At 44.6% G+C, this 23,948-nt stretch overlaps 1 protein-coding gene and 1 pseudogene across 4 annotated transcripts in view; both read left to right on the top strand.

The window, feature by feature from the left end:
• Positions 1 to 23,948, top strand: part of ZBTB9 (zinc finger and BTB domain containing 9) — a 56,257-nt gene that overhangs the window by 335 nt on the left and 31,974 nt on the right. Inside the window, exon 2 of one of the 3 annotated variants that reach the window (XM_081035301.1) lies at positions 49 to 1,562. In XM_081035301.1, the coding sequence (XP_080891427.1) occupies positions 124 to 1,527 (1,404 nt within the window). In that variant the 5' untranslated portion in view covers positions 49 to 123 and the 3' untranslated portion in view covers positions 1,528 to 1,562. Of the gene's footprint in view, positions 1 to 48; positions 3,006 to 23,948 lie in introns of those variants that run through there. The other 2 variants (XM_081035302.1, XM_081035300.1) reach the window with 2 other exon arrangements.
• On the top strand, positions 14,484 to 17,415 carry LOC308495121 (pleckstrin homology domain-containing family A member 5-like; annotated as a pseudogene). The gene is made up of 2 exons: positions 14,484 to 16,214; positions 16,332 to 17,415. The product of its transcript is annotated as a pleckstrin homology domain-containing family A member 5-like (transcript).

Here is a 23,948-nt window from a genome sequence, read left to right as displayed (position 1 = left end):
CGATGTGGTCCCTCTCTCCGATGTGACCCCCGTCTCCTTGCCTCGCAGCTTTTATCGCGCGTGGGGTCTTCCACGCCCCTCACCTGTTCTCGGTCCTGAGACCTCTCTCCTTCCCAGGAGGCCATGGAGACCTCGACGCCTCTGCCTCCGGTGCCCCCGTCCCCGATCTGCAACCCAGCGCCCCGGACCATCCAGATAGACTTCCCTCAGCATAGCTCATTGCTGCTGGAAGCCCTGAACCGGCACCGGCTAGAGGGCAAGTTCTGTGACGTGTCGCTCCTGGTGCAGGGCCGGGAGCTCAGGGCTCACAAAGCGGTGCTGGCTGCTGCCTCCCCGTACTTCCATGACAAACTTCTTCTGGGGGACGCGCCGCGGCTCACTCTGCCCAGCATCATTGAAGCTGACGCCTTCGAGGGGCTGCTCCAGCTCATTTATTCTGGGCGCCTCCGCCTGCCGCTGGATGCGCTCCCTGCCCACCTCCTTGTGGCCAGTGGCCTCCAGATGTGGCAAGTAGTAGATCAGTGCTCAGAGATCCTGAGAGAACTAGACACCTCAGGTGGAGCAATGTCAGCCCGCGGAGCCACCCCTTGTCACACACTTCTTTCCACCACCTCCTCTACGGGAGGTTGGTGCATTCACTCTTCCTCTTTCCAGACTCCAGTGCAGTCTTCTGCTTCTACCGAGAGCCCCTTTGGAGGGGAGGGGAGTGAACTGGGAGAGGTGCTACAGATTCAGGTGGAGGAGGAGGAGGAGGAGGAGGAGGAAGAAGATGATGAAGACCAGGGCTCAGCGACACTCTCTCAGACTCCTCAGCCTCCCAGAGTGTCGTGGATTCCCCGCACGCATGGGTCCCACCCACTGCCCATGTCCGCGGCTCCCTGTAGGCTTCCGGAGGATGGGACTGCACCAGCTGAACCTCCTGCCCCTCTAACCACACTGCACCCCAAAATCTTCTACGTTAAGCAGGAACCTTTTGAGCCTAAGGAGGAGCTATCAGGAGGTGGGGCTCAGTCTGGAGGAGTAAAGGAGGAGACCAAAGTGGTTCCTGGAGGGGACACTGAAGGGACTAGAGAGCTGGGGTTCTTGCTTCCCTCAGGAGCAGGGGCAGCATCTGGGGAAGGAGGTCCATCCTGGAAACCCGTGGATCTTCATGGGAATGAGATCCTGTCAGGGGGTGGGGGACCTGGGGGTGCAGGGCAGGCTGTGCATGGGCCTGTGAAGCTAGGCGGGGCACCCCCTGAAGATGGAAAACGCTTTGGTTGCTTGTGTGGAAAGCGGTTTGCAGTGAAGCCAAAGCGTGACCGGCACATCATGCTGACCTTCAGCCTTCGGCCCTTTGGCTGTGGCATCTGCAACAAGCGCTTCAAGCTGAAGCACCACCTGACAGAGCATATGAAGACCCACGCTGGAGCCCTGCATGCCTGTCCCCACTGTGGTCGTCGGTTCCGAGTCCATGCCTGTTTCCTTCGCCACCAGGACCTATGCAAGGGCCAGGGCTGGGCCACTGCTCACTGGACTTACAAGTGACCACTGAGTCCATACACTACCTTCCAGGACAAGAGGTACTGCTGCTGCTGATACTTACCCCTCACTACCATGACACCCCAGTCCTGCATCTCGTAATCATGCCGAAAGGACAGATACACTATGGGCTCTCGTTCTTGGTTGTGGGCCTCAACCTGGCAGATTTGGAAACTCAGATTTTTCATCCCACTCCAGGTTTTGACTAATCACCCTTAGCAAAGTGGTTTACAGGCCATATGTAAATTGGTCACTTGCCCATAATAGACCTTCTTTTCATACAGGAAAGTTGCACAATCTGTGCAACCAGATTGTACATTAGACGTTTATCTGAAGAGAGAAAAGTTAGAACAAGAAGACAAAATGATAAATGTTTCATTCAGTCTCCATGAGGAGATAAAGGGGCTGGTCTCCACTTAGGAGTATGTTTGATTCAGAGCTTTAGTAATTCAGAGACTAAGCTCTAAGTTTCCTTTCCCTCATCATAGTGGAAATGTGAACAAAATTCTTTTTTTTTTTTTTTACCGGACTTTATTGGGGAACTGTGTAGTTCCAGGGCTTTTTTCCAAGTCAAGTTGTCCTTTCAGTCTTAGTTGTGGAGGGTGCTGTTCAGCTTCAAGTTGTTGTCTTTTCAGTCTTAGTTGTGGAGGGCGCAGCTCAGCTCCAGGTCCAGTTGCCGTTGTTTGTTGCAGGGGGCACAGCCCACAATCCCTTGCGGGAGTCAAGGAATCGAACTGGCAACCTTGTGGTTGAGAGGACGCACTCCAACCAACTGAGCCGTCTGGGAGCTCAGTGGCAGCTCAGCTCAAGGTGCCCTGTTCAATCCTAGTTGCAGGGGGCACTGCCCACCATCCCTTGCGGGACTCGAGGAATTGAACTGGCAACCTTGTGGTTGAGAGCCCACTGGCCCATGTGGGAATCGAACTAGCAGCCTTCGGAGTTAGGAGCGTGGAGCTGTAACCGCCTAAGCCACCGGGCCGGCCCCAGAATTCTGTTTATGTACTTATGTCTTTCCAGAAGCCCCTCAGGGTGTAACTTGCTTTCTCACCAGTAGACACCTTTCCAGCACCTTTATGTTTATGTTGTAGTTGAGCACTTTAAAGTTGAGCATTCCATGTGTCACCCCTAGGAACCCCTGTAATAGAGAGTATTCCTTCCACAGCCTGTGCCTCCTGTCTACCTTTGACCCCACTGATCACTCATGTATTGAGCACAGTAACTGGCATGTGACCAGTGAACTCAGGAGATGGCCACGGACCTAAAATGCTGTCAAGGTAGCACCACTGCTCTGAACAAGTGGCCTTGGTCACGGGGACTCAGGGCGGAGACAGCCTTCTGCAGGCACAGTGGGACCACTCACCTCCCTTTCTATCCCCACCCACACGGCCCCTTGGTTGAGAGGTAGAGGGCAGATTTTGGAGTGGGGAGAGTGTTGCAGGTTACTTAATTCCTTCAAATAAACTTTGCCCTGAGGTCTCGGCTGACAGTGGATGGGACTGAGTGATTTGTATGGGGAAGAACGTGAGAACAGCATTGCAAAGACTCGGATGTGTTCCTTGTGCAGCTGGGTTATGTCGATGGGGGAAGAATGGGATGGTTTCACACTGGTGCAGCGAAAACTGTTCTGGATTTCAGTGGGCCGGACTCTGGGCCCGGACCTGCAGCTGTGAATAACCTCTGGTAAGTTACCTTATCTTTCAGAGTCTGAGCTGTTACTGTTTTTTTGGTGAGGTGGTATGTACCTCCTTACTGGTTCACTGTCTTCTTTTGTAAAAGGGCTTGGTTCACGTGGTCTTTACCTACAATATTCTCTGGCTTCACGTATTACGTATAGTGTTTGGTTTATTCTACAAACATTTAGTGCAAAGCACTGTGCTGTACCCTGATTCATACTCTGCCCTCAAGGGGTGCACAGCTACTACGGAATCCAGACAAATGATGACAGTGCAGTATGGCAAGTCCGTGTAGCGGGCAGGACGAGCCTCTGCTGGCGCAAAGTCCAGCACACCTAGTACAGCTCGCAGAGGTTTCACGAAGGACTCCGTGTGCTGGAGTGTGGCGGTTGGTGTGGGCGGCTGAACCGAGGTGGAAATGGAGAGCATGAGGTGAAGTCCCAACTTCACTTTCAGGAGTGATAGCCTTCCCCAAAGCGTGTTCCTCAAAAGTTACTAGACATGGCACCCAAAAATGTGACATGGCTGAGAAGGTGAGATGTAGCTGAGATCTGTCAGCCTCTCTAAAGAGCCTGCCTTGGCACCATCCCCATGGTAAGGGCTGTGAACACATTGGGAAAGGTCAGGGAGCAAGCAAGGTGGCCAGTCTTCAATCTGCGACAATCCCACCCCCGCCCTTCTTTTGACACACAGTCTGTAGGTGGCTCTATCCATGGGCCAGCATCCTTTGGTCGCAAGCAACAGGACCTGGCCCTGACTAGACTTACCAAAACAGGAATCGGTGGAAGGATGTGGGGTGGCTCCTAGAATAAAAGGAAGGGATGAAGGATCAGCCTTTGGAAGGACAAGACCTGGGTCAGTTCTGGGGGTCCAGGGAGTAGGAACTCCTGGGGAATCTCTTCAGGTCATATGTTTTGGGATGATGACCCAGTCATTATTTCTTGTCACTCAAGATAAAATTTCCTAGGTGAAAACTCAGGCGCAGGTCCACCCTCTGGCCAGAGCACCTTGATCATGTTTTATCAAGGCAACAAAGTGGGCATAGAATCCTCAAGGGGAAATTGAAGTCCTGGAATGATTGAAGAGTGGGGAATGGATGCTGGCCAGACAACAGGAACACGGGCTCACCCCAGACAATCTCCACGTGCTGCCCATCTTGGGATCCTTAAAGCCTCAGCTACACCTGGCCCTTAATACTAGGTGTTCAAGATATTATATGTTGAACCTGCCCACCTTCCACCTCTGTTCTCTGAACTTAAGGCAGAATTGCTTCCTCCCACTCCTTAATCCCCATAGCACTTTGTTATGACTCTGTAAAGCCAATTAAAACATGTTAGAGTTTGATTTTAAAAGTTACTAGGTGTTAGAAAACGAGTTCCGTGATGAAAGATTTTGATTTAAACAAACGTGTGTCCCTTTGTGCCTCTGTCCTTTCCTCCTTGTAGCGGCAGAGATGTCCCTCCTGCTGTCCAAGGCTAGCCCCTACCCAGGACCTTTGTCCTTTTTTATTATCCCCTCTGCCCTGGATCTTCGTGTAGTTCCTCATTTGCAGTTAGTCATGCTCATGGGCTGTGAGATTAGTATCTGTAAAATGCTTAGTGCCTTGCACTCAGTAAGCTTAATACATGTTAGGTATTATGAGAACATTAGTTACCCACACCTTTACTGGGACCAGTTCTTTCAGGGATCAGGGAGGGATCACTTACGTAAAGAGAAAATATTTTCAGCTAAAAGGGAAATGAGGCACACAGTGCTCAGTAAGGGTTAGATGTTAACCCTTGTGTGGGGACAGAGCCAGGAGAGCAGTTTCCAGGCTCTCAGCCTCATGTGGAAAGGTGCTGGCTCAGGTAGTAAATGGCCATCAACTGATTGGATGGCCATCAGCTGTGGCTAGTTGGCCGTTAGCTGTCACCAGTGAGCCATTGGCCACTAATATAACTGCAGTGGCTACGCTAGTAGAAAATGGGGGCTAGCAAGAAGGTGCTGGCTGAGCTAGCAAGCACGGATTGCAGTTAACATGGAGGATTACAGTTAGCAAGTGAGGTTGGTTGGCAGAGAAGCAGAGGGCAGGTTGTGGATCGTGTGGCTCCTGCTTCCTGTGTCTCCAACCCAGCCGCCAACGAGAATATAGTGGTATGACTCCCTACCTGTGGCTCCATGGGTGTTCCTTTTTGGCCTCACCATGTCCTGCATTCTAACGTGGGGAGCGGGACCAGAGACCCCCCCCCATGACACCTTGGGGGGACCAGAGACCCTGCATGACACCTTGTTATTACCTTTCTCATAAATGCTAGAGTTCTAACTTTATACACTCCTGGGTGATTTTTATCCACTTTTCTGAGTTAAACCACTTAAATACTGATAACCCTTAATTTTGTATTTTCGGTTTTCCTGACCTCCAGACCCACTTAGATTTCTTCTTTCCTTCCTTCAATAAGTGTCTGCTGTGTACTCATACATACCAGATAAAAAGAGCAGGAAGTATCACAAGGGCTTGGACCTAGGAATATTGCTTTAAGAGACAGATGTTTAAACTGGCTGTGTGGATACTTCATAGATACCTCAAGCTCAGCGTGTCAAAATACTGTACCCCACCTACAGCCAGCTGTTCTCTGCTCTTTCCAGGTTTAGTAATGGTTCCGCCATCCATCCACATACCCAAGACCGAAACCTGGAAGTGTTCCTGAACAGCTGCCCCACCTCCCATACCTGCCCTACCACTGCTATTTCCTAAATACTTCAAATTGATGCATTCCTTCATTCTCACTACAGCTACTGCAACCTAACTGGTTGTCTTCTGTCTTGCTTCCCTCTGTTTTGCAATCTACACACTACAGCCAGAGTGATCCTTCTAAAGCAAAAGTATTGTCTAACCAACTCTTAGCTTAAACCTGTCTTTTGTTTCCTCTTGCTCTTTCTTGAGGTCTACATGATCTGGTTCTGGTTATCACAGTCTCGTTTCCCGTGGCTATCTTCCCTAGGCCTCTGCTTATCTCTGCTCATCATGCTTATCTCTCCACCTAGAATAGTTATCTACCTAGAAATAGCCTTCGATCGGCTATTTCCTACTCTCCTTAGGTACCAGCTTAAATATTACTTCTAGAAATTTTCCTGATTGTTAAGATCTCTGCTATGTGCTCTATTAGCTCTTAATTCCCGTGTCATGAGACTTTCTTGGAATTTCCTTTGTTCACTAAGCATTTGCCAGCTACCCACTGTTACCCATTATATGGGGGTACTGTTTTAGGTGTGGTGGACATTGCTTGCCCTCATAGGGTTACATTCCAGGTTATAAAGGAAATAAACCCGGTAATAAGGCGGAGAGTAACAGAAAAGGAAGACATACGGTACACTTTGATCTAGTGTCCAGAAGAAAAGAAAGACCCAGTCATGCAAAGCAGGGCAAGGAAGATGGTTCCAGTAAAGTGTTTAGCAGTTGCAAAGGTCAAGAAACAGAGGATGGTATGTTTGATAAGGAGACTGGTGGGCCTGGAGAGGAATGAGATGTTATTTTAGTCTGTTTAGGCTGCTCTACCAGAATACCATGAATTTGGTGGCTTATAAACAACAGAAATGCATTTCTCACAGTTCTGGAGGCTGGGAGGTCCAAGACCAAGCGTTGGCAGATTCAGTGTAGCGAGGTCCTGCTTCCTGACTCATAGCCGGTCATCTCACTATCTCCTCACATGGCAGTAAGAGAAAGGGAGCTCTTTGGGGTCTATTATATATAAAGGCACTAATCCCATTCACGAGGGCTCCACCTTTATGACCTCATCACCTCCCAAAGGCCCCACTTCCTAATGCCATCACATTGGAGGTTAGGATGTCAACATATGAATTTTGGGGGGGGGCACACATTCAGTCTATTGCAGATGTGATTGAAGAGGTAGGCTGAGCTTGGTTATATAAAGCCCTTCAGATCGTGATAAGGAATTTGGATTTTATTTTAAATTCAATGGGAAAGCAATCAAGAGTTTAAAGTAGGGGAGTAATGATCTTAACATTTTTAAAGAGATGTCTCTGGCTACAGAGCAAATATTGGATCATAAGGGGGCAAGAGTGGAAGCAGGGAGACCAACTAAAGTTTCACTTGTTCAAAGAGGTGGATAAAAGCAGGAGATATGGAGAGAAGTAGATGGCATGAAAACTATTTTGATGTAGGACTGACACAGGACATTTTAACAGGTTAGACATTGTGGGCAAGTGAAAAATCAAGGGAGATCTCTAGAATTTTGGCTTGAGCAATTGAACTAGAGGCCATTTCATGAGTAGAAGACAGGAATAGAACTTGGGAGTGGATCGAGGGTTTTGGTTGAATGACTCGAAATATCTAGTGGGCGGGTGGATGTACTTGTCCGGGTGCTTCTAGACCAGGGGTTTGCAAATTTATTCTCTACGGGATCAGATAGTAAATATTAGGCTTTGCCTATTAAGAAAAAAAATCAAGGATATTACATAAGTACATAAAATTTAAAGAAAAATTACAATTTTGTTATTGACAAAATTAAATAATAATAAAGTACAATTTTTTTGTAATACAAAGTTAGTGTTCCCTATCATCAAAACCAATTGCAAATGGTCATCTGTTAATGCTGATGTGTAATGAGATTTTATATATTTCATCTTTGAAAATGTCTTCACACGGATAACACTGCCAAATACCGATATCAATCCAAGGGCATATGGTTTTAATTGAGCATGTTTATCACTTGAAAGGCATTCGTTGACTCTATTGGATCCTTCTCTTGATACTTGTCTCTTACCATGTCGTTACATTATAGATTAATCGCATCCAATTGACGGGTAGGTGGAAGCTCCTCAATTGCGCAGTTAAATGAAATTTTCTTTGCATTTGCAGTGAGGTTCAAAAAACACTGTTGGAATGGTAATTTGAGCTCAGAATATGTATGTGCTACAAATTTGTGTGGAAATGGAGATCTTGCTTTTTGTGTTAACTTTCGATCGCACACGAAGTGTGTACAGCAGCTTGACATCACCTGTGATGTAAATGACTTTAATGACGTGGCTGCAGTATGTTTCACATATAAGCACTCTTTTGCCATGTGATGTTAGAGTAAATTAATTGAGAAACATTATCATGTCTGCAGCAAGTGTCCACTGACAGATGAAAGGACAAACAAAATGTGATATATACATTTAATGGAATGTTATTCAGCCTTAACAAAGGAAGGAAATTGTCACATGAATGAATCTTGAAGACATTAGGCTAAGTGAAATAAGCCAGCCACAAAAGGACAAATACTGTATGATTCCACTTATTTGAGGGACTTAGAGCAGTCAAGTTCTTAGAGATAGAAAGTAGAACGGTGGTTGCCAGCGGCTGTGGGGAGAGGGGAATGAGGAGTTACTGTTTAATGGCTGCAGAGTTTCAGTGTGGAAAGATGAAAAAGTTCTGCTGCTGGATGGTGGTGATGGTTGCCCAACAGTGTGAATGGACTTAGTGCCCCTGAACTGTGCACTTAAAAATGGTTTAAATGGTAAATTTTATGTGATGTATATTTTGCCACAATAAAAATAAATAATAAACAATCAAACAAACCATCAATGATCTAATGGATCTAGATATTGAGCTTCAGTGGCTGCTAACATAACAAAAAAGAAACAACCAAACATTTTGTGCTTCTTATAGAAAATACCACCACCACCTATGAATTACTCTGGCCCAAAATATCGCACTTGAATGTGACCAATTGCTCAAGGTATACCTACCAATTCCCAGAAAATGCAGAGGGCAGGGAAACATGTTACACCACACCACAGTGGTGCAAAGCACAAAACTGAGACTGTAAGAAATACGAAGGAACAAACAACCCATTTTCTTCATCAAAAAAAGGGATGCCTTTTTTAAACCTATAGTTTAAAAGATTTTAAAAGACATATTAACCAATTATAATGTCTGGAACTTATTTGGATCATAGTTTTTAAAAAGATTTTAAAAAACGTTTATGACCTGTATGAGACAACTAAGGATTCAACCACTGACTGGGCATTTAATGATATTAGGAGTTACTGTGAAAAATTTTAGTTGTGATAATGGTATTTTTGTTAAGGTTCAAAAGGGCCCTTGTCTTTTTTTTTTTTTTTTTTTAATTTTTATTGGGGAACAATGTGTTTTTCCAGGACCCATCAGCTCCAAGTCAAGTCATTGTTTTCAATCTAGTTGTGGAGGGCGCAGCTCAGTGGCCCATGTGGGAATCGAACCGGCAACCTTGGTGTTATGAGCACTGTGCTCTAACCCACTGAGCCAACCAGTCGCCCAGGCTCTTGTCTTTTGATGGAATTGGTTATTTATGGATAGATAAATGTATCCATAATTATGGATTAAATAAAAATGCCAAATACACACATATGAGCTCTAGGTAATTATATAAATTATCACTTGTGTATATATAGTCCATTTTTTAAAAGATTGAGAAATAAATTTGGAAATAGCTGTACTCTTTTAATAATGTCTAATCAGAAATTTTATATCACAAATACATTCTGGTCTGTGTTCTGGTCCAAGTTAACAAAACTTTCTGCTTGACTCTTCAGATAATCAAGTGCTCTGTGTATTGATGTAGCAAGATCTCCAGGATATATTGTTGATTGGAAAAAGCAAAATGCAGAACAGTATATATAACATGCTATGTTTTATAGAGACAATGAGGGTGGAGAGGCAATCAAAAATAATATTTGTTTATATTTGCAAAAAGATGTACTTCTAGAATAAACAAGAAACCAGTAAAAAAGGAAAAAGAAGTTAGGTAAGGACAGGACAGAAACAAGACTATACTTATTTTAAGATTCCTCTATGTGTACTTTGAATCGTGTAATTCCATTACCTAATCAAAAAATAAAAGTGAAACATTTTTAATTCTTTAAATTTGAGAATAAATGAACTGAACCATGTTGACTTGGCAACATCACCACAGAGGAAGAGTTCTGTAATGGGATGTACTCTAAGGACAAAAACATCTCCAACTAAAATGTTAAACTTTAAACCCTTACATATTAAAATTTCTTAAATTTTAAACTTCTCTAAGAATTTATATTGTTTGTAGTACTACCAGCACTGGAATTTTGAAAATATAGTAATTTCTTATAAGTAGGTTAAAGGACATCAATAATTATATTAATAATATAAGGAATCAATATTTTAGTATAAAAGATATACAATTATATGACCAAAGAAACTAAGCAAAACATAATAGCATTAAAAATGAAAAATTAATATGAACTCATGAGTTTTCAAGTATGTATTTTCTGGTCCTGTCCATCGAAATGGATGTCCACCGGTGGGCAAAGCTGTAATGGCCACCTTCACAAGAAGGTATCTTCAGATTGAAAGATGAAGCGGCAACTCCGTAGATGATAACAGAATTTATTATAGGGTAACTTACAGGAAGATTGGGCTGGAGCAGACTGACAGCCCAGCAGTTTTATGTAAATTATAATCTGCAAATAAACCCCTGCTCTCGTACTTTAAAAATAGTATAATGTAGGCACTGGTGAATGACAAGACAAAGAGACAAATGCAGAGGTACCAGGGACCATACCTCCTGGTGGTCTTGTGATAGATGATTGTTTATAATTGATACTCTTACTAGTTTGATGTTTATTTTGGTTGTCATGACATTCTGTCCGTTACTAACAAAAATATGGCTACATTTTAAGGAACATAGATAATCATCAACTAGCAAGCTTTGATATGCTTACTAAGGACAGTGAGGTCGGTCAAAGGTCACACACAGCATAAAAGGACACGAAGATGGAGTTGTTTCTGTTCACATCTATCGCATACAACGGACTGGGAGCAATGAGCAGTTCTCATGCCCGTGTTGTGATCTGTAACCCTATTCCCCATTCAAACAAAGTCTGGTTTCTTTTAGAAACCTCTGACTCCAGGTCTAGAGCAGGCACTTTCAAACGTTCACCTGGGACACCTCTTTGTGTTAAGAAGCAAGAAAGCTTTAGAAGATACTGTCATGTCAGAAGGAACCAGGAGCCCATATGAAAGTGTCCCCACTGAACAAAGTTGTGACAATCTGAGCAACTAAAAATTAATGATTGCATTGAACACATTGAATCAATGAAAATTCATTATTTTATAATGATACTCAAAATGAGAGTAAGTCAAGAAGTCTCATTTGTTACCATTTGAGGCAACTATTAAAACAATTATTTTAAAAATTGGTAATTAAAGGAAAAATATTAAGCATTTATTTTGCTTTCCCAGTAAAAATTTATTTTAGGACAACCAAATATTCCTAGTAAATAAAGAAAACCTTCACAGAATTCTAGTTAAACAAAGTAAAAAAAAGAAAAGAAGTAGAAAAACAAAATTTCACAAACTCCCACTGAATTATTGATTCGGGCAAGCGTTATTAATTGGTGTTAAAACCAATAGATGATTGATGGTTGTAAACATTCATATAGAGCCAAAGTAACACCACACAGGTTACTCTCTAGTCTCGAGGGAAAGCATTAACTGTAAACCAACCAATCAAACTGTTGCCACCCTAATCTAGGGAGTCAATCTCAGCATCACAAATGGTTGATACCATATGTCTTGTAATGGAAAGCAACATTAAGTACACGGCCACATGATAACTGTAGGGCTCTATTCTCTCAGTACCTTGTATCCCAGTTCAGACCTCCCTCAGAGCATTTAATCCATTCCTAAAAACATATTGGAGAGTCAATTTTTAGATAGTGTGGTTCTGTACATCATTCTTTTAAATGGAAAAAATACAACTATATTCCCAGCACATCTAAAAACCCCAACCAATTTCCCTGAGTACTTGAAACACTCTAAAAAATACATATAACAACCAACCAGGTTTTCCTGCTTAATATAACGCCTTTAAATCACCAGTTACCTATGCGTTTAACACTTAAGTGACTCATTAATGAGTTTATTTGTGCAGTAACATTATAGGATATGAATCATGTTTTCCTTTTAACTGCATCAAATGTTTACTGTAATATAAATGAACACAAAATAATATGTTAAAGACATATAATGAAAGGAAATAACACTCAGCCATAATAAAATAAGCAAGGCAGCTTTTTAAACATGGTCACTGAAGATTGCAGTGTTTCCTGAGTGAAATTTGGGGGTGAGAGGGGAGAGATGGAGGCTGTAGTCACTGTTGCCATTTAGGGTGGATAGAGGTGAACAAGAATGAGCATCAGTGCTCACCTGGGCAGCCCATAGACTAAAATCGGAACAGCACAGATATTAGCATGGCACCTGTGCAAGGATGACAGGCAAATTCGTGAAGCGTTCCATATTTTTATCACTTCACAGATTATATAAATTGTACTGTACTCCGGACCGAGGGTGACAAAAATATGTATACCCATGTTCAAGCAGTAGTTTGCCATCATCAGAAGTGTGTGAACGCTGATGGTAAATAACCACTTTGAGCACCTCTTGTAATCGCAGAAGTCAAACGTGATCTGTATTCATCTTTTGTTATCGGTATATAGTGAGTATTACAATTAATGCAGTTTTTTCCTTTCTTAAAATGTGTATACAGTTTTTGGCACCCTCTGTATCTATAAATATATGTATATATAGTGACGAGATGTAAAGTACAGGATAGGGAGTATAGTCAATGGTACTGTAATAGCTGTGTACGTGTCAGAGGGGTAGCAGACTTGGAGGGTTATCAGTTTGTTCGGGGTGTAAATGTCTGATCATTGTTGTTTTATACACCTGAAACGAGAGAGAGAGAGAGAGAGAGAGAGAGAGAGAGAGAGAGAGAGAGAGAGAGAGAGAAAAGAAAGAAAGAAAGAAAGAAAGAAAGAAAGAAAGAAAGAAAGAAAGAAAGAAAGAAAGAAAGAAAGAAAGAAAGAAAGAAAGAAAGAAAGAAAAGGAAAGAAAGGAAGAAAAGAAAAGAATGAGCTTCAGAAGGAGTGAAACGGTAAATGCCTGAGGGTCATCCATGTCGGCACCCAGGAAGCTGGTCTGTTTGCCTTGGCAGTGGGGTCTTCAGAAGTGGATGGTTGTGAACCATCTTTTGAAAGTATTGACAAAGCATGACAAGGAACTCAAAATGGGCAAGTGTCACATTCCCTCGGCTTGTGTTATGTAGCTTCTGATAACCCTAGACTGTGTTGCAAATTACATTTTGAATGTGATTTTTCTGCTCTTGTCGATTATGATCAATCTCTTGTAAGCAACAGAGATCGTTCTGTCTACATGATCTGAAATTTGTTTTAAATACTTGTTTTCAAGTATTAATGGCTCCTTGTATTAGTCTGCTAGGGCTGTCATTACAAAATACCACAGGCTGTGCAGCTTAAACAACAGATACTTATTTTTTCACAGCTCTGGGGACTGGAAGTTCCACATCAAGATGCCAGCAGGTTTGGTTTCTCCTGAAGTTTGCAGATCACTGCATTCTTGCTGGGTCCTCAAGTGGCCTTTCTCTGTGCAAGCACTCCTGCTGTGTCTCTGTTCTTACCAGAACACCGGTCACGATGGATGACGGCCTCATTTAGCCTTAATGACCTCTTTAAAGGTCCTGCCCCCCCAATACAGTCACATGGAGCATTAGAGCTTCAACATATGAACTGTGTGGGGACACAATTCAGTCCATAATACGTCTCTTCTTCCAACTTAGTTCCTTCCAGCATGATTCCTTCCAATGGAATGTGTTTCTTGGAAGGATTTTGGTTAACTTTCCAGAACCAACATTTTAATAATGCGTTTTTGTTTTCTCACACACAGGAAATAAGGTATTCATAGTAATTGGAAACATGTGCACGGCCAAGCACACATCTTATTAGGCTTTCACCTCTTAAAACGCTCCATCACCGGCCTTGGGCGGGTGGGATGCGGAGGGGCGGCGGGGCAGCGGGGCGGGCGCCGCCGAGGGGTGGGAATAGGGGCCCTGGGCAGGAGACGTGCGCTCCGCACGCGCTCCGGTAGCTCGGCGGCGGCTGGCGATCAGACAAGGCGGCGGATCTGAACCTGGAATGAATCTGCTCCCTGCCGGGTCCTGGACTTACGGGATCACCAGGGGCAGCCGAGTTTTCATCCACGAGGAGGCGGAGAGCACCACCTGGCTGTCCCCCGTCACCAGCGAGGCAGTGGTCACCAGGCACCGGCTGCAGAGCACAGATTTACCTACTGGCTGGGAAGAAGCACATAGTTTTGAAGGTGCAAGATACTACATAAATTATAATGACAGGAAAGTGACCTGTCAACATCCAGTCACAGGACAGCCATCACAGGACAATTGTATTTTTGTAGTGAGTGAACAGACTGTTTCTACTATGACATCTGAAGAAAAAAAGGAACGACCTCCAAACATGATAAATGAAACTTCAGATTGCGCAGAGCGTCCAATGAGCCCTGTAGGCAGAACTTCATGGCTTCCAAAAAAGTTCATAATTTAGGAAAGAGATCAAATTCAATTAAAAGAAATCCCAGTGCACCTGTGGTCAGCTGACTGAGGTTGGCTTTATGAACAGGACTGGCAGGGAGCTCTGGAAGACACGCTGGGTGGTGCATCCTGTCCTTTGTCTTTCTCATTATAGAGCTGAGAAAGAAGAGGGTGTCTTGGGAAGCATACTATTACCTGGTTTTCAGAAAGCTATGCTTACCTAATCGCAAAAATTGCAAATATGCTTTTAAGGCAGCCCATCCAAACATGTGGACCTATTGTTTGTGCACTGCTACAGGAGAGGAGGTGGAGTGGTGGGTGAAAACCATGTAAGACACTGCCCTGGTACAGACAGAACTGGGGAAGAGAGTGGACAAGATTACATCTGAAAAGGCACGGGCTCAAGAAATCAATAACTTTCCCAAGCATAGAGTGCTAATTAAACCAGAGGCTCAAAATAACCAGAAAAACAGGGGGGAAAGCAAAAATGAAGGGAAAAGGGCATTAGAAGCTGAAAAACATGGATTTCAGAAATACGGTCAAGATAGACCTCTAACAAAAATTAATAGTGTAAAGTTGGATTCTCTGCCATCTGAATATGAGAGTGGGTCAACATGCCCGGCTCAGACGACACTCCAGGCCAATCAATGTGAATAGTTCACAGACCAAACAGTCAACGTTAGCCTGGCAGACCTTAGAGGTGGAACTGGCCCGAATACAGGGCCCTCACACACACAGGCTGATCGACTCAGGCAGAGAACCAATGCAACGCAACAGTTGGAACAGTGGGTTAAAATCCAGAAGGGGAGGGGTCATGAAGAAGAAACCAGGGGAGTAATTTCTTACCAGCCATTACCAAGAAATATACCAAAGGCCCAGATGATGGTCGTCTATCCTGAAGGTTATAAAACACTCCCAAGAAACAGCCAGACCACGCCTGAGAGTATCTGCAGTGTAACTCCTTCCACTCATGATAAAACAATAGGATCTGGAGCAGAAGAGAAAGAAAGATCAATGAGAGATGACACAATATGGCAGCTCTATGGATGGCAGCAGCGTCAGTTTTATAACAAGCAGAGTGCCCTCCCTCATCACGGTCCATCGACCAGTTCTAAAACCATCGTTAATATTTCTAACCAGACAACACACTCTATTCCCATATCACCTTCCCATGGGTCAATAGCTACTTATCAGGGATACTCCCCTCAACGAACCTACAGATCAGAAGTGTCTTCACCAATTCAGAGAGGAGATGTGATGATAGACCGCAGGCACAGGACACATTACCCTGAGCGTGTGCATGTGCCTGACGGAGGTCAATGCCAGCTGGCCTAGCTACATCTGTTAGTCCCCAGAGTCTCCAAGGCAAAACACTGTCACAAGATGAATGAAGAGGCACATTATACAAACTAGACCTGAAGAAGTAGATGTTGATGCCAAGTTAAGCCATCTATGTGAACAAGATAAAGAAAGTGGTACATGCTCTGGAAGAGAAACTTCAGCGACTCCACAAGGAGAAATACACACTTGAACAAGCTTTGCTATCAGCCAGCCAAGAAATAGAAATGAGTGCAGATAACCCAGCAGCCATTCAGATGTGGTGTACGAAACGGACTGCTTAGTACATGTCCATAACTCTCTCGAGCCACTGCTGAACTGGAATGAGCATGGAGAGAATGTGATAAGTTATGATGTAGCTGTTTCCAAACCGGATGTGAGAGCAGCTGGATCGCCCCAGTGAAGTTCAGACTGAATCAGCAGGAATTCAACATGCACAGATTCAGAAAGAAGTTTGGGAATTCAAGATGTCATGGAAGGACTGAGTAAACACAAAGAGCAAAGAGGCACTACGGAAACAGGGATGGCAGTATCAGAGCCTGTCTCAACAGTTACGCACAAAAATGAGGGTCCAGATTATATATCTACAAGAGTGCACCAGTTACCGAGAGTGGCAGAAGTCAGAACCTATTTCAGAAATGGAACTTTAGTTAAAGGTTTCCACTTTCCTCTTGGAAAAGTCCTTCCAAAAACAAAATCACCAACACCCAAATCTTCAACTATAGCCTCATATGTAACCTTAAGGAAAACTAAGGAATGATGGATTCAAAAACAGAAAGTCGAAGACGTGCAGTGGAACCGCTCTGTTTGGCTGAAAGTACTCGACCTAGGAGGACTGGAAGAACACATGGAAAGGGTAAGGAGATATCAGCAAGCATGCTTAAGGGAAAAGAAAAGAGGACGAAATGTTATTGGTGCCTTACACCAGTCTCCCTTACAGAGTCTTTCAAATTTAAGGGATAATCCATTCAGTGTTACCCAAACTCGAAGGAAGGATGAAAATGTTAAGGAACGGGACACTGTCATTAGAGAAAATGATGTAAAGCCAAACCGTGAAACTCCTGCAGCAGAAATTGTTAAATTAAAAGAAGCCGAACCTCAAAACACAGATTTCAACAAAGAGTTTTAAAAAACTGAAAAAGTGTTTTACAAAATACTTTTCAAACCTGAGCCAAATGGAGTAAATTCTGAGGAAGTGATGGATGAAGAAAAAAACAAGAAAAAATGCCTAAAGATGTTTCATACAGCTCTCAAGATGAGACACAGATCACAAATTGTAAATCAGGCCACTCTGAAGAAAATACAAAGGACAATATTCACCAGCAGGAAGAAAGCGTTGTTTCTTATGAACTAACTCCTGAGGCTTCTAGAGGAAACCAAACAATGACAATGAGAAGCCTGTCCTTTTCTCCAGCGTCCTCAGCATCACGGGTTTGTCCCCTCAGCCGCAGCTCACAGAAGGATCACATTTCATGCGTGTGTAGTCTCAGAAAAACTGTACTCACTGCTGCCGAAACCATCACACCTGGGGACATGCCCTCTGGCCATGTGAGAAGATATTGTACAGTATATTTGAAACCCATGCAATTCATAGTTTTGATGCTTTGGGCCACAGAGCATCGTTTTATCACTTCCGGAAAATGTTTATTCCAAAACAGCTTTAATGGTCCATATGTACGCTCCGTGATCTCAAGGTTATTATTCTGACACCAGCTTGCTGCTCTGATTTCAGAGCACATAACTAAAGGTGCTATGCAGTCTGCTGATACATAGCTGCTGATTTCCAGTTTTTGATGTTTCTAAAGGCTACGTGCAATTATATTTCTTTTTGATTTTCCGTTTTTTTTCCAGTGAAAGCTTGTTTTCCTTCTGTTGTTGTTGTTGTACCCATTTTGGCTACTGCAGTGCTTTGTTTCACACTTGATTTGTTTTATATGTATATATTGCCATGCAGTCATCACCACTATCTAGTTCCAGAACTTTTCTATCACTCCAAACAGAAACCCTGTGCACATTAAGCAGTCATTCTCCATTCCCCCATCTACCAGTTCCTTCAATCTGCTTCTGTCTCTATGGATTTGCCTATTCTAAATATTTCATATAAATAGAATCACTCAATATATGTGGCCTTTTGTGTCTGGCTTCCTTCACTTAGCATGTTTTCAAAATTCATGTAGAAGGTATTATTAGTACTTCACACATTTTTATGTCCGAATAGCATGCCATTGTGTGTATATACCATGATTTGTTTATCCATTTATCAACTGATGGACATTTGGGTTGTTTCCAGCTTTTAACTATTGTGATTAATACTATGGAACATTGGAGTACAGGTATCTATTTGAGTCCTTGTTTTCAATTCTTTTGACTATCTAGAAGTGGAATTGCTGAATCATATGGTTATTTTTTTTAGTTTTTTGAGGAACTGCCATTTTGTTTTCCACAACAGCTGTACCATTTTACATTCCCATCAACATTTTGCCTATTTTTAAACTGGGTTGTTTGCCTTTTGTTTTTGATCTGTAAGAGTATTTTGTATATTCTGGGTACTAGACCCTGACACATTTTTTGCAAATATTTTCTCCAATTCTGTGACATATTTGCAAGTATTTTCTCCCATTTTATAAGTTATCTTTTTATTTTCTTGATAGTAGTGTCTCTTGATGCACGAAAGTTAAATTTTGAAGAGGTCCAACTTAGCTATTTTCCTTTTGTTGCTTGCACTCTGGGTATCATGGTCCAGAAACCATTGCCAAATCCAAAGTCATGAAGGTTTCTCCCTAAGTTTTCTTCTAAGGGTTTTATAGTTTTAACTCTTACTTTTAGATCTTTGATCAATTTTGAGTTAATTTTTGTGTTGTATTGGGTAAGGTTCCAAATTCATTATTTTGAATGTAGATGTGTGTTTGTGTGTGTGTGTGTGTGTGTGTGTGTGTGTTTCTTGAATCCATAGTTTAATGTTTATCAGTGATTGGGGAACTCCTCTGCCATTATTCTATCAAATATCGCTTCTACCACATTCTCTATCTTTTCCTCTGCTAGAACTCCAACTAAACCTATATTACACTTTTTATCATTTCTGATGTTTCTCTGTTCTTTTTTGCATTTTTCATCTTTTCATCTTTTTGCTTCAGTCTGGATATTTTTTACTAACCCATTTTCCTGTTCACCAATCTCTCTTCAGCTGTGTCAGTTCTGCTGTCAAATCTACCTATTAACTTATTAATTTCATTTATTGTATTTTTACATTCTAGAATTTCCATTTTATTTATTTTTATATGTTCTACAAAATTTTCCATTGTGTCATGTTTTTTTCTTGAACATATTAATCAGTTATTTTTTTTCTTTTTAATTTTCTTTTTTTGCTTGTTCTTTTATTGTTTGTCCTTCTTTCTTAATCAGCTATTTTAAAATCTGCATCTGAAATCCCAATATCTGGATCTCCTAATGGCCTGTTACTGTTGACTTTATTTCTTGTTCCTGTTTCTTGGTATGCCTGGTAGGTTTTTATTCAATGCTGAACATTTTGTTTGGAAAATTGTAGACACTCTGGATGATGTTATCTAGAGATTTACTTCAGCTTCTCCAGGTGGGGAGTTAGAGGTAGAACAGATTAATTTAATCTGGTCAGGAACTGAGCTAATTTGTGCCTGGTTTGCTCTAAGGTTTTATCCATTTCTGGTTTCCCATTGCTCCTAGGACGTACACCTTAAAAGGTCCTAATGAGAGCCTGCAGATAATAGGGAGCTGTCATGCGGGGGACTCTGCTCACTGCGCCATTTGTCATGCAGGGTGTCATGTGGGGTCTCTGGTCCCACTCCCCACATAAGAACGCAGGACATGGTGAGGCCAAAAAGGAACACCCACGGAGCCATAGATGGGGGAGTCATATCACTATATTCTCGCTGGCAGCATCCGCCTTTCTGCAATCCGCTCTTGCTAGCTCAACCCCCATCTTCTTGCTAGCCCCCATTTGCTGCTATCATAGCCACAGCAGTTATATTAGTGCCCAGTGGCTCACTGGTTACAGCTGACAGCCAACTAGCCACAGCTGATGGCCAGCCAATCACAGTTGATGGCCATTTACTACCTGAGCCAGCACCTTTTTATGTGAGGCCGAGAGCCTGGAAACTGTACTCCTGGCTCTGTCTCCACAGGAGCCCTCCTCCTTAATTGGCCTGAACTCTGCGTATTATGTCCCTCGCACCATGAGACAGCCAAGACCTCTGTTTAGATACTCATTTCTTGGCATATGCTTCCTGTTCAGCTGTCGTGCAGGGCGGCCCGCACGACAAATGGTGCAGCGAGCAGGGTGTGGTGTCGGCCGAACTCTCCGGAATGTACTGGAGCAGTTTACACGTATAAAAGCTCAGTTTCGTAAGCAGGGTACAGTGCCGGCCACAACCTACCAAAGCATGGTGGAGCGGTTTGTGCGTGTGAGAGCTCAGCTTCGGGAGGCCCATGAGGAGCAACACGGGGAACGGGAGGCGTGGTCTGCCTGGGAGACTCAAGCCTCCAGCTGACACACCACTTTCTTGGCCATGGACAGCTGTCGTGCGGGGCGTCTGGCGGGGTCTCAGCTCCCGCTCTCCACACAAGAATGCAGGATGTGGCTAGGCCAAAAAGGAACACCCACGGAGCCACTGGTAGGGAAGTCATACCACTATATTTTCACCAGTGGCATCCGCCTCTCTGCAATCCGCTCTTGCTAGCCCCCATTTCTTTCTGCTAGCGTAGCCACAGCAGTTATATTAGTGGCTTACGGGTTACAGCTGACAGCCAACTAGCCACAGCTGCTGGCCATCTGATCACAGTTGATGGCCATTTACTACCTGAGCCAGCACCTTTCTATGTGAGGCCGAGAGCCTGGAAACTACTTTTTGGGTAGTTTCCGCACACTCCACCCCTACAGGGTCTCGCCTCACAATCTACATGACAAGCGTCTTTCGCGAGGGTCCCTGTGCGAGGAGCCTGGAGGTAATGTAATATCCTGGACACAGCCAGACTCTCTGAGCACAGCCAGGGTTTCTCAGGGCATCACCAGTACTTCTGGGCACAGCCAGACTTCCTGGGCTTCTTAGGGTACCACCAATCTCTCCAGGCACAGACAGGGTTTCTCAGGGCACTGCCACTCTCTCTCTCTGGGTCTCTCAGGGTACATGCTGGAACAATAGCGGCTCACAGTCAAGGTGCTTACATATTCTCAATGGTGGCCAGTCAAGACACAAAAGCAAACATCCGCCAGTTCCACTCCCAAACAAACAGTCAAGTGGTCCATTAAATTAGGGATAGAAGGCAATTCCCCATAGTTCATAGTCATTCGCCAGGGCTGTCCTGAGGGTGAGGGACGACCTTGACCTCACCCTCATCTCCCACGGAGGACTCAGCAAGTGTTTCCTCCTGGGACTACAAGTCCTGCATCCGGGCTGCCTCAGCAAGCACTTCCCAGCTCACAGGGCCGCAACAACCTTCGCCTTCTGTGTCCTATGCTGGTTGGAGAACCATCCACATCTTCCCACCCCTCCACGGGGATCAAGCTCTCCGGCAGCTGCTCCTCCTGGTCTTCCTCAGACTGAGTGTTCATACGCACAAACTGCTCCACTGCCCTTCGGAAAGCTTTGGCCAGCACCGTATCCTGCCGACTATGCCATGTGTCGTGCAGGGCGTCTGGCGGGGTCTCAGCTCCCGCTCCCCACACAAGAACGCAGGATGTGGCTAGGCCAAAAAGGAACACCCACGGAGTCATTGGCAGGGAAGTCATACCACTATATTTTCACCAGCGGCATCCGCCTCTCTGCAATGCACTCTTGCCAGCCCCCATTTCTTTCTGCTAGCGTAGCCACAGCAGTTATATTAGTGTCCAATGGCTTACAGGTTACAGCTGACGGCCAACTAGCCACAGCTGATGGCCATCTGATCACAGTTGATGGCCATTTACTACCTGAGCCAGCACCTTTCTACGCGAGGCCAAGAGCCTGGAAACTGCTTTTTGGGGCTTTGTCCCCACAACGGCGTTGCCTTCATTGGTGATCTGCTGCAGCCTTAGGCTCCGAGGGTTATGGACATCTTACACGGAGGCCTCCACCCACTCAGACACCTGGCACAGTGAGCAGGATTCTGACCAGGCAGGAATGCAGTCTGATTCTGGGCAGGAGGACGTGTGGCCCCCACACAGTGTGTGGTGTCCGCTGGCCACTGTTCTCAGGAGTTGGACCCCCAAGGAGGGGTGGGAGACATGGACAGTTCTTAAACCAGCATAGGCCGAAGAAAGCGAAGGTCGTTGTGGGCTGGGAAGTGCTTGCTGAGGCAGCCCTGATGCAGGACTTGTAGTCCCAGGAGGAAACGCTTGCTGAGTCCTCCGTGGGAGCTGAGGGTGAGATCAAGGTCGTCCCTCACCCCCAGGAAAGCCCTGGAAAATGACTATGGACTATGGGGAATTGCCTTCCATCCCTAATTTAATGGACTACTTAACTGTTTGGGAAAATGCCACCATGTAGTGGAACTGGCAGATGTTTGCTTTTGTGTCTTGACCGGCCGCCATTGAGAATATGTAAGCACCTTGACTGTGAGCCGCTGTTGTTCCAGCACGGTACCCCGAGAGGCCCAGAGAGAGTGGCAGTGCCCTGAGGCCCTGGCTGTGTCCAGGAAGTCTGGCTGTGTCCAGAGAGTGGCAGTGTCCTGAGAGGCCCTGGCTGTGTCCAGGAAGTCTGGCTGTGTCCAGAGAGAGTGGCAGTGCCCTGAGAGCCCTGGCTGTGCCTGGGGAGACTGGTGGTACCCTAAGAAGCCCAGGAAGTCTGGCTGTGCCCAGAAGTACTGGTGGTGCCCTGAGAAACCCTGGCTGTGCCCAGAGAACCTGGCTGTGTCCAGTATATTGCATTCACCTTCAGGCTCCTCGCACAGGGACCCTCACGGAAGACGCTTGTCGCGTAGATTGTGAGGTGAGACCCTGTAGGGGTGGAGTGTGGGGATAGAGCCCCAGAAAGCAGTTTCTGGGCTCTCGGCCTCACATGGAAAGATGCTGGCTCAGGTGGTAGGTGGCCATCATCTGTGATTGGCTGGCCATCAGCTGAAACCAGTGAGCCATTGGGCACTAGTGTAGCTGCCGTGGCTACGCTAGCAGAAGAATGGGGGCTGGCGGGATGATGGTGGCTGAGCCAGCAAGCGGTGGAGTGAGGGTTGCGGATCGTGTGGCTCCTGTTTCCTGTTTCTGCAATCCAGCCTCCAGTAATACTATAGTGGTGTGACTCCCCTGCCTGTAGCTCCATGGGTGTACCTTTTTGGCCTCACCATGTCCTGTGTTCTTATGTGGGGAGCGGGAGCAGAGAACCCACAGACCGCCCCACACGACTTCAGCTTCTTAGTCTCTCACTCTGCCACTGGCAAATAAGCAAATACCTTGCAGGGAAAGTTCATTTTTTAGGTCTTTCCTCTCCATGGTCTCAGCCCCTCGAGTCCTGGTTGTCTCAGGAACTTCCTCAGCCCCATGACATTGTTGAGAGTGCTTCCGAGCTTCTGGGCTTTTAGTGGCCCCTTTCTGATAAGCTTCTTCTCCTTCTCCTCCTTCTTCTCCAAGTGGGAGGAGAGTCAGTGACCTCCCTCCTATTTATTTATTTATTTATTTATTTATTTATTTGCATTACCTCACTTAATTCTTATCATAATCCTTTTTTCTCTTCTTTCTTTCTTTTTTTTAGTTTCAGGTGTACAAAACAATGTAATAGACATTTACACCCCTCACAAAATGATAACCTCCCTCCCCCCATCTACTACCCCTCTGACCTCGTATATAGCTATTACAGTTCCATTGACTCTATTCCCTATGCTGTACTCCACATTCCGTGACAATATATATATTAAATTATAGTTGACATTCAATATTATTCAGCTTCAGCTCCAGGTGTACAGCACAGTGGTCAAACGCTCCGTCCATGAAGTGGACTCCCCAGTAAGACAAGTGCCCATCTCTGATAAGCTTCTTAGCCTCTCACCCTGTGCCACCCAAAATGTCTAGGTGAAA

The sequence above is a fragment of the Rhinolophus hipposideros genome, assembly GCF_964194185.1.
Source record: "Rhinolophus hipposideros genome assembly, chromosome: 3".
In the NCBI taxonomy this organism is placed as follows: domain Eukaryota; kingdom Metazoa; phylum Chordata; class Mammalia; order Chiroptera; family Rhinolophidae; genus Rhinolophus; species Rhinolophus hipposideros.
This window is presented reverse-complemented; position numbering and strand designations above follow the sequence as displayed.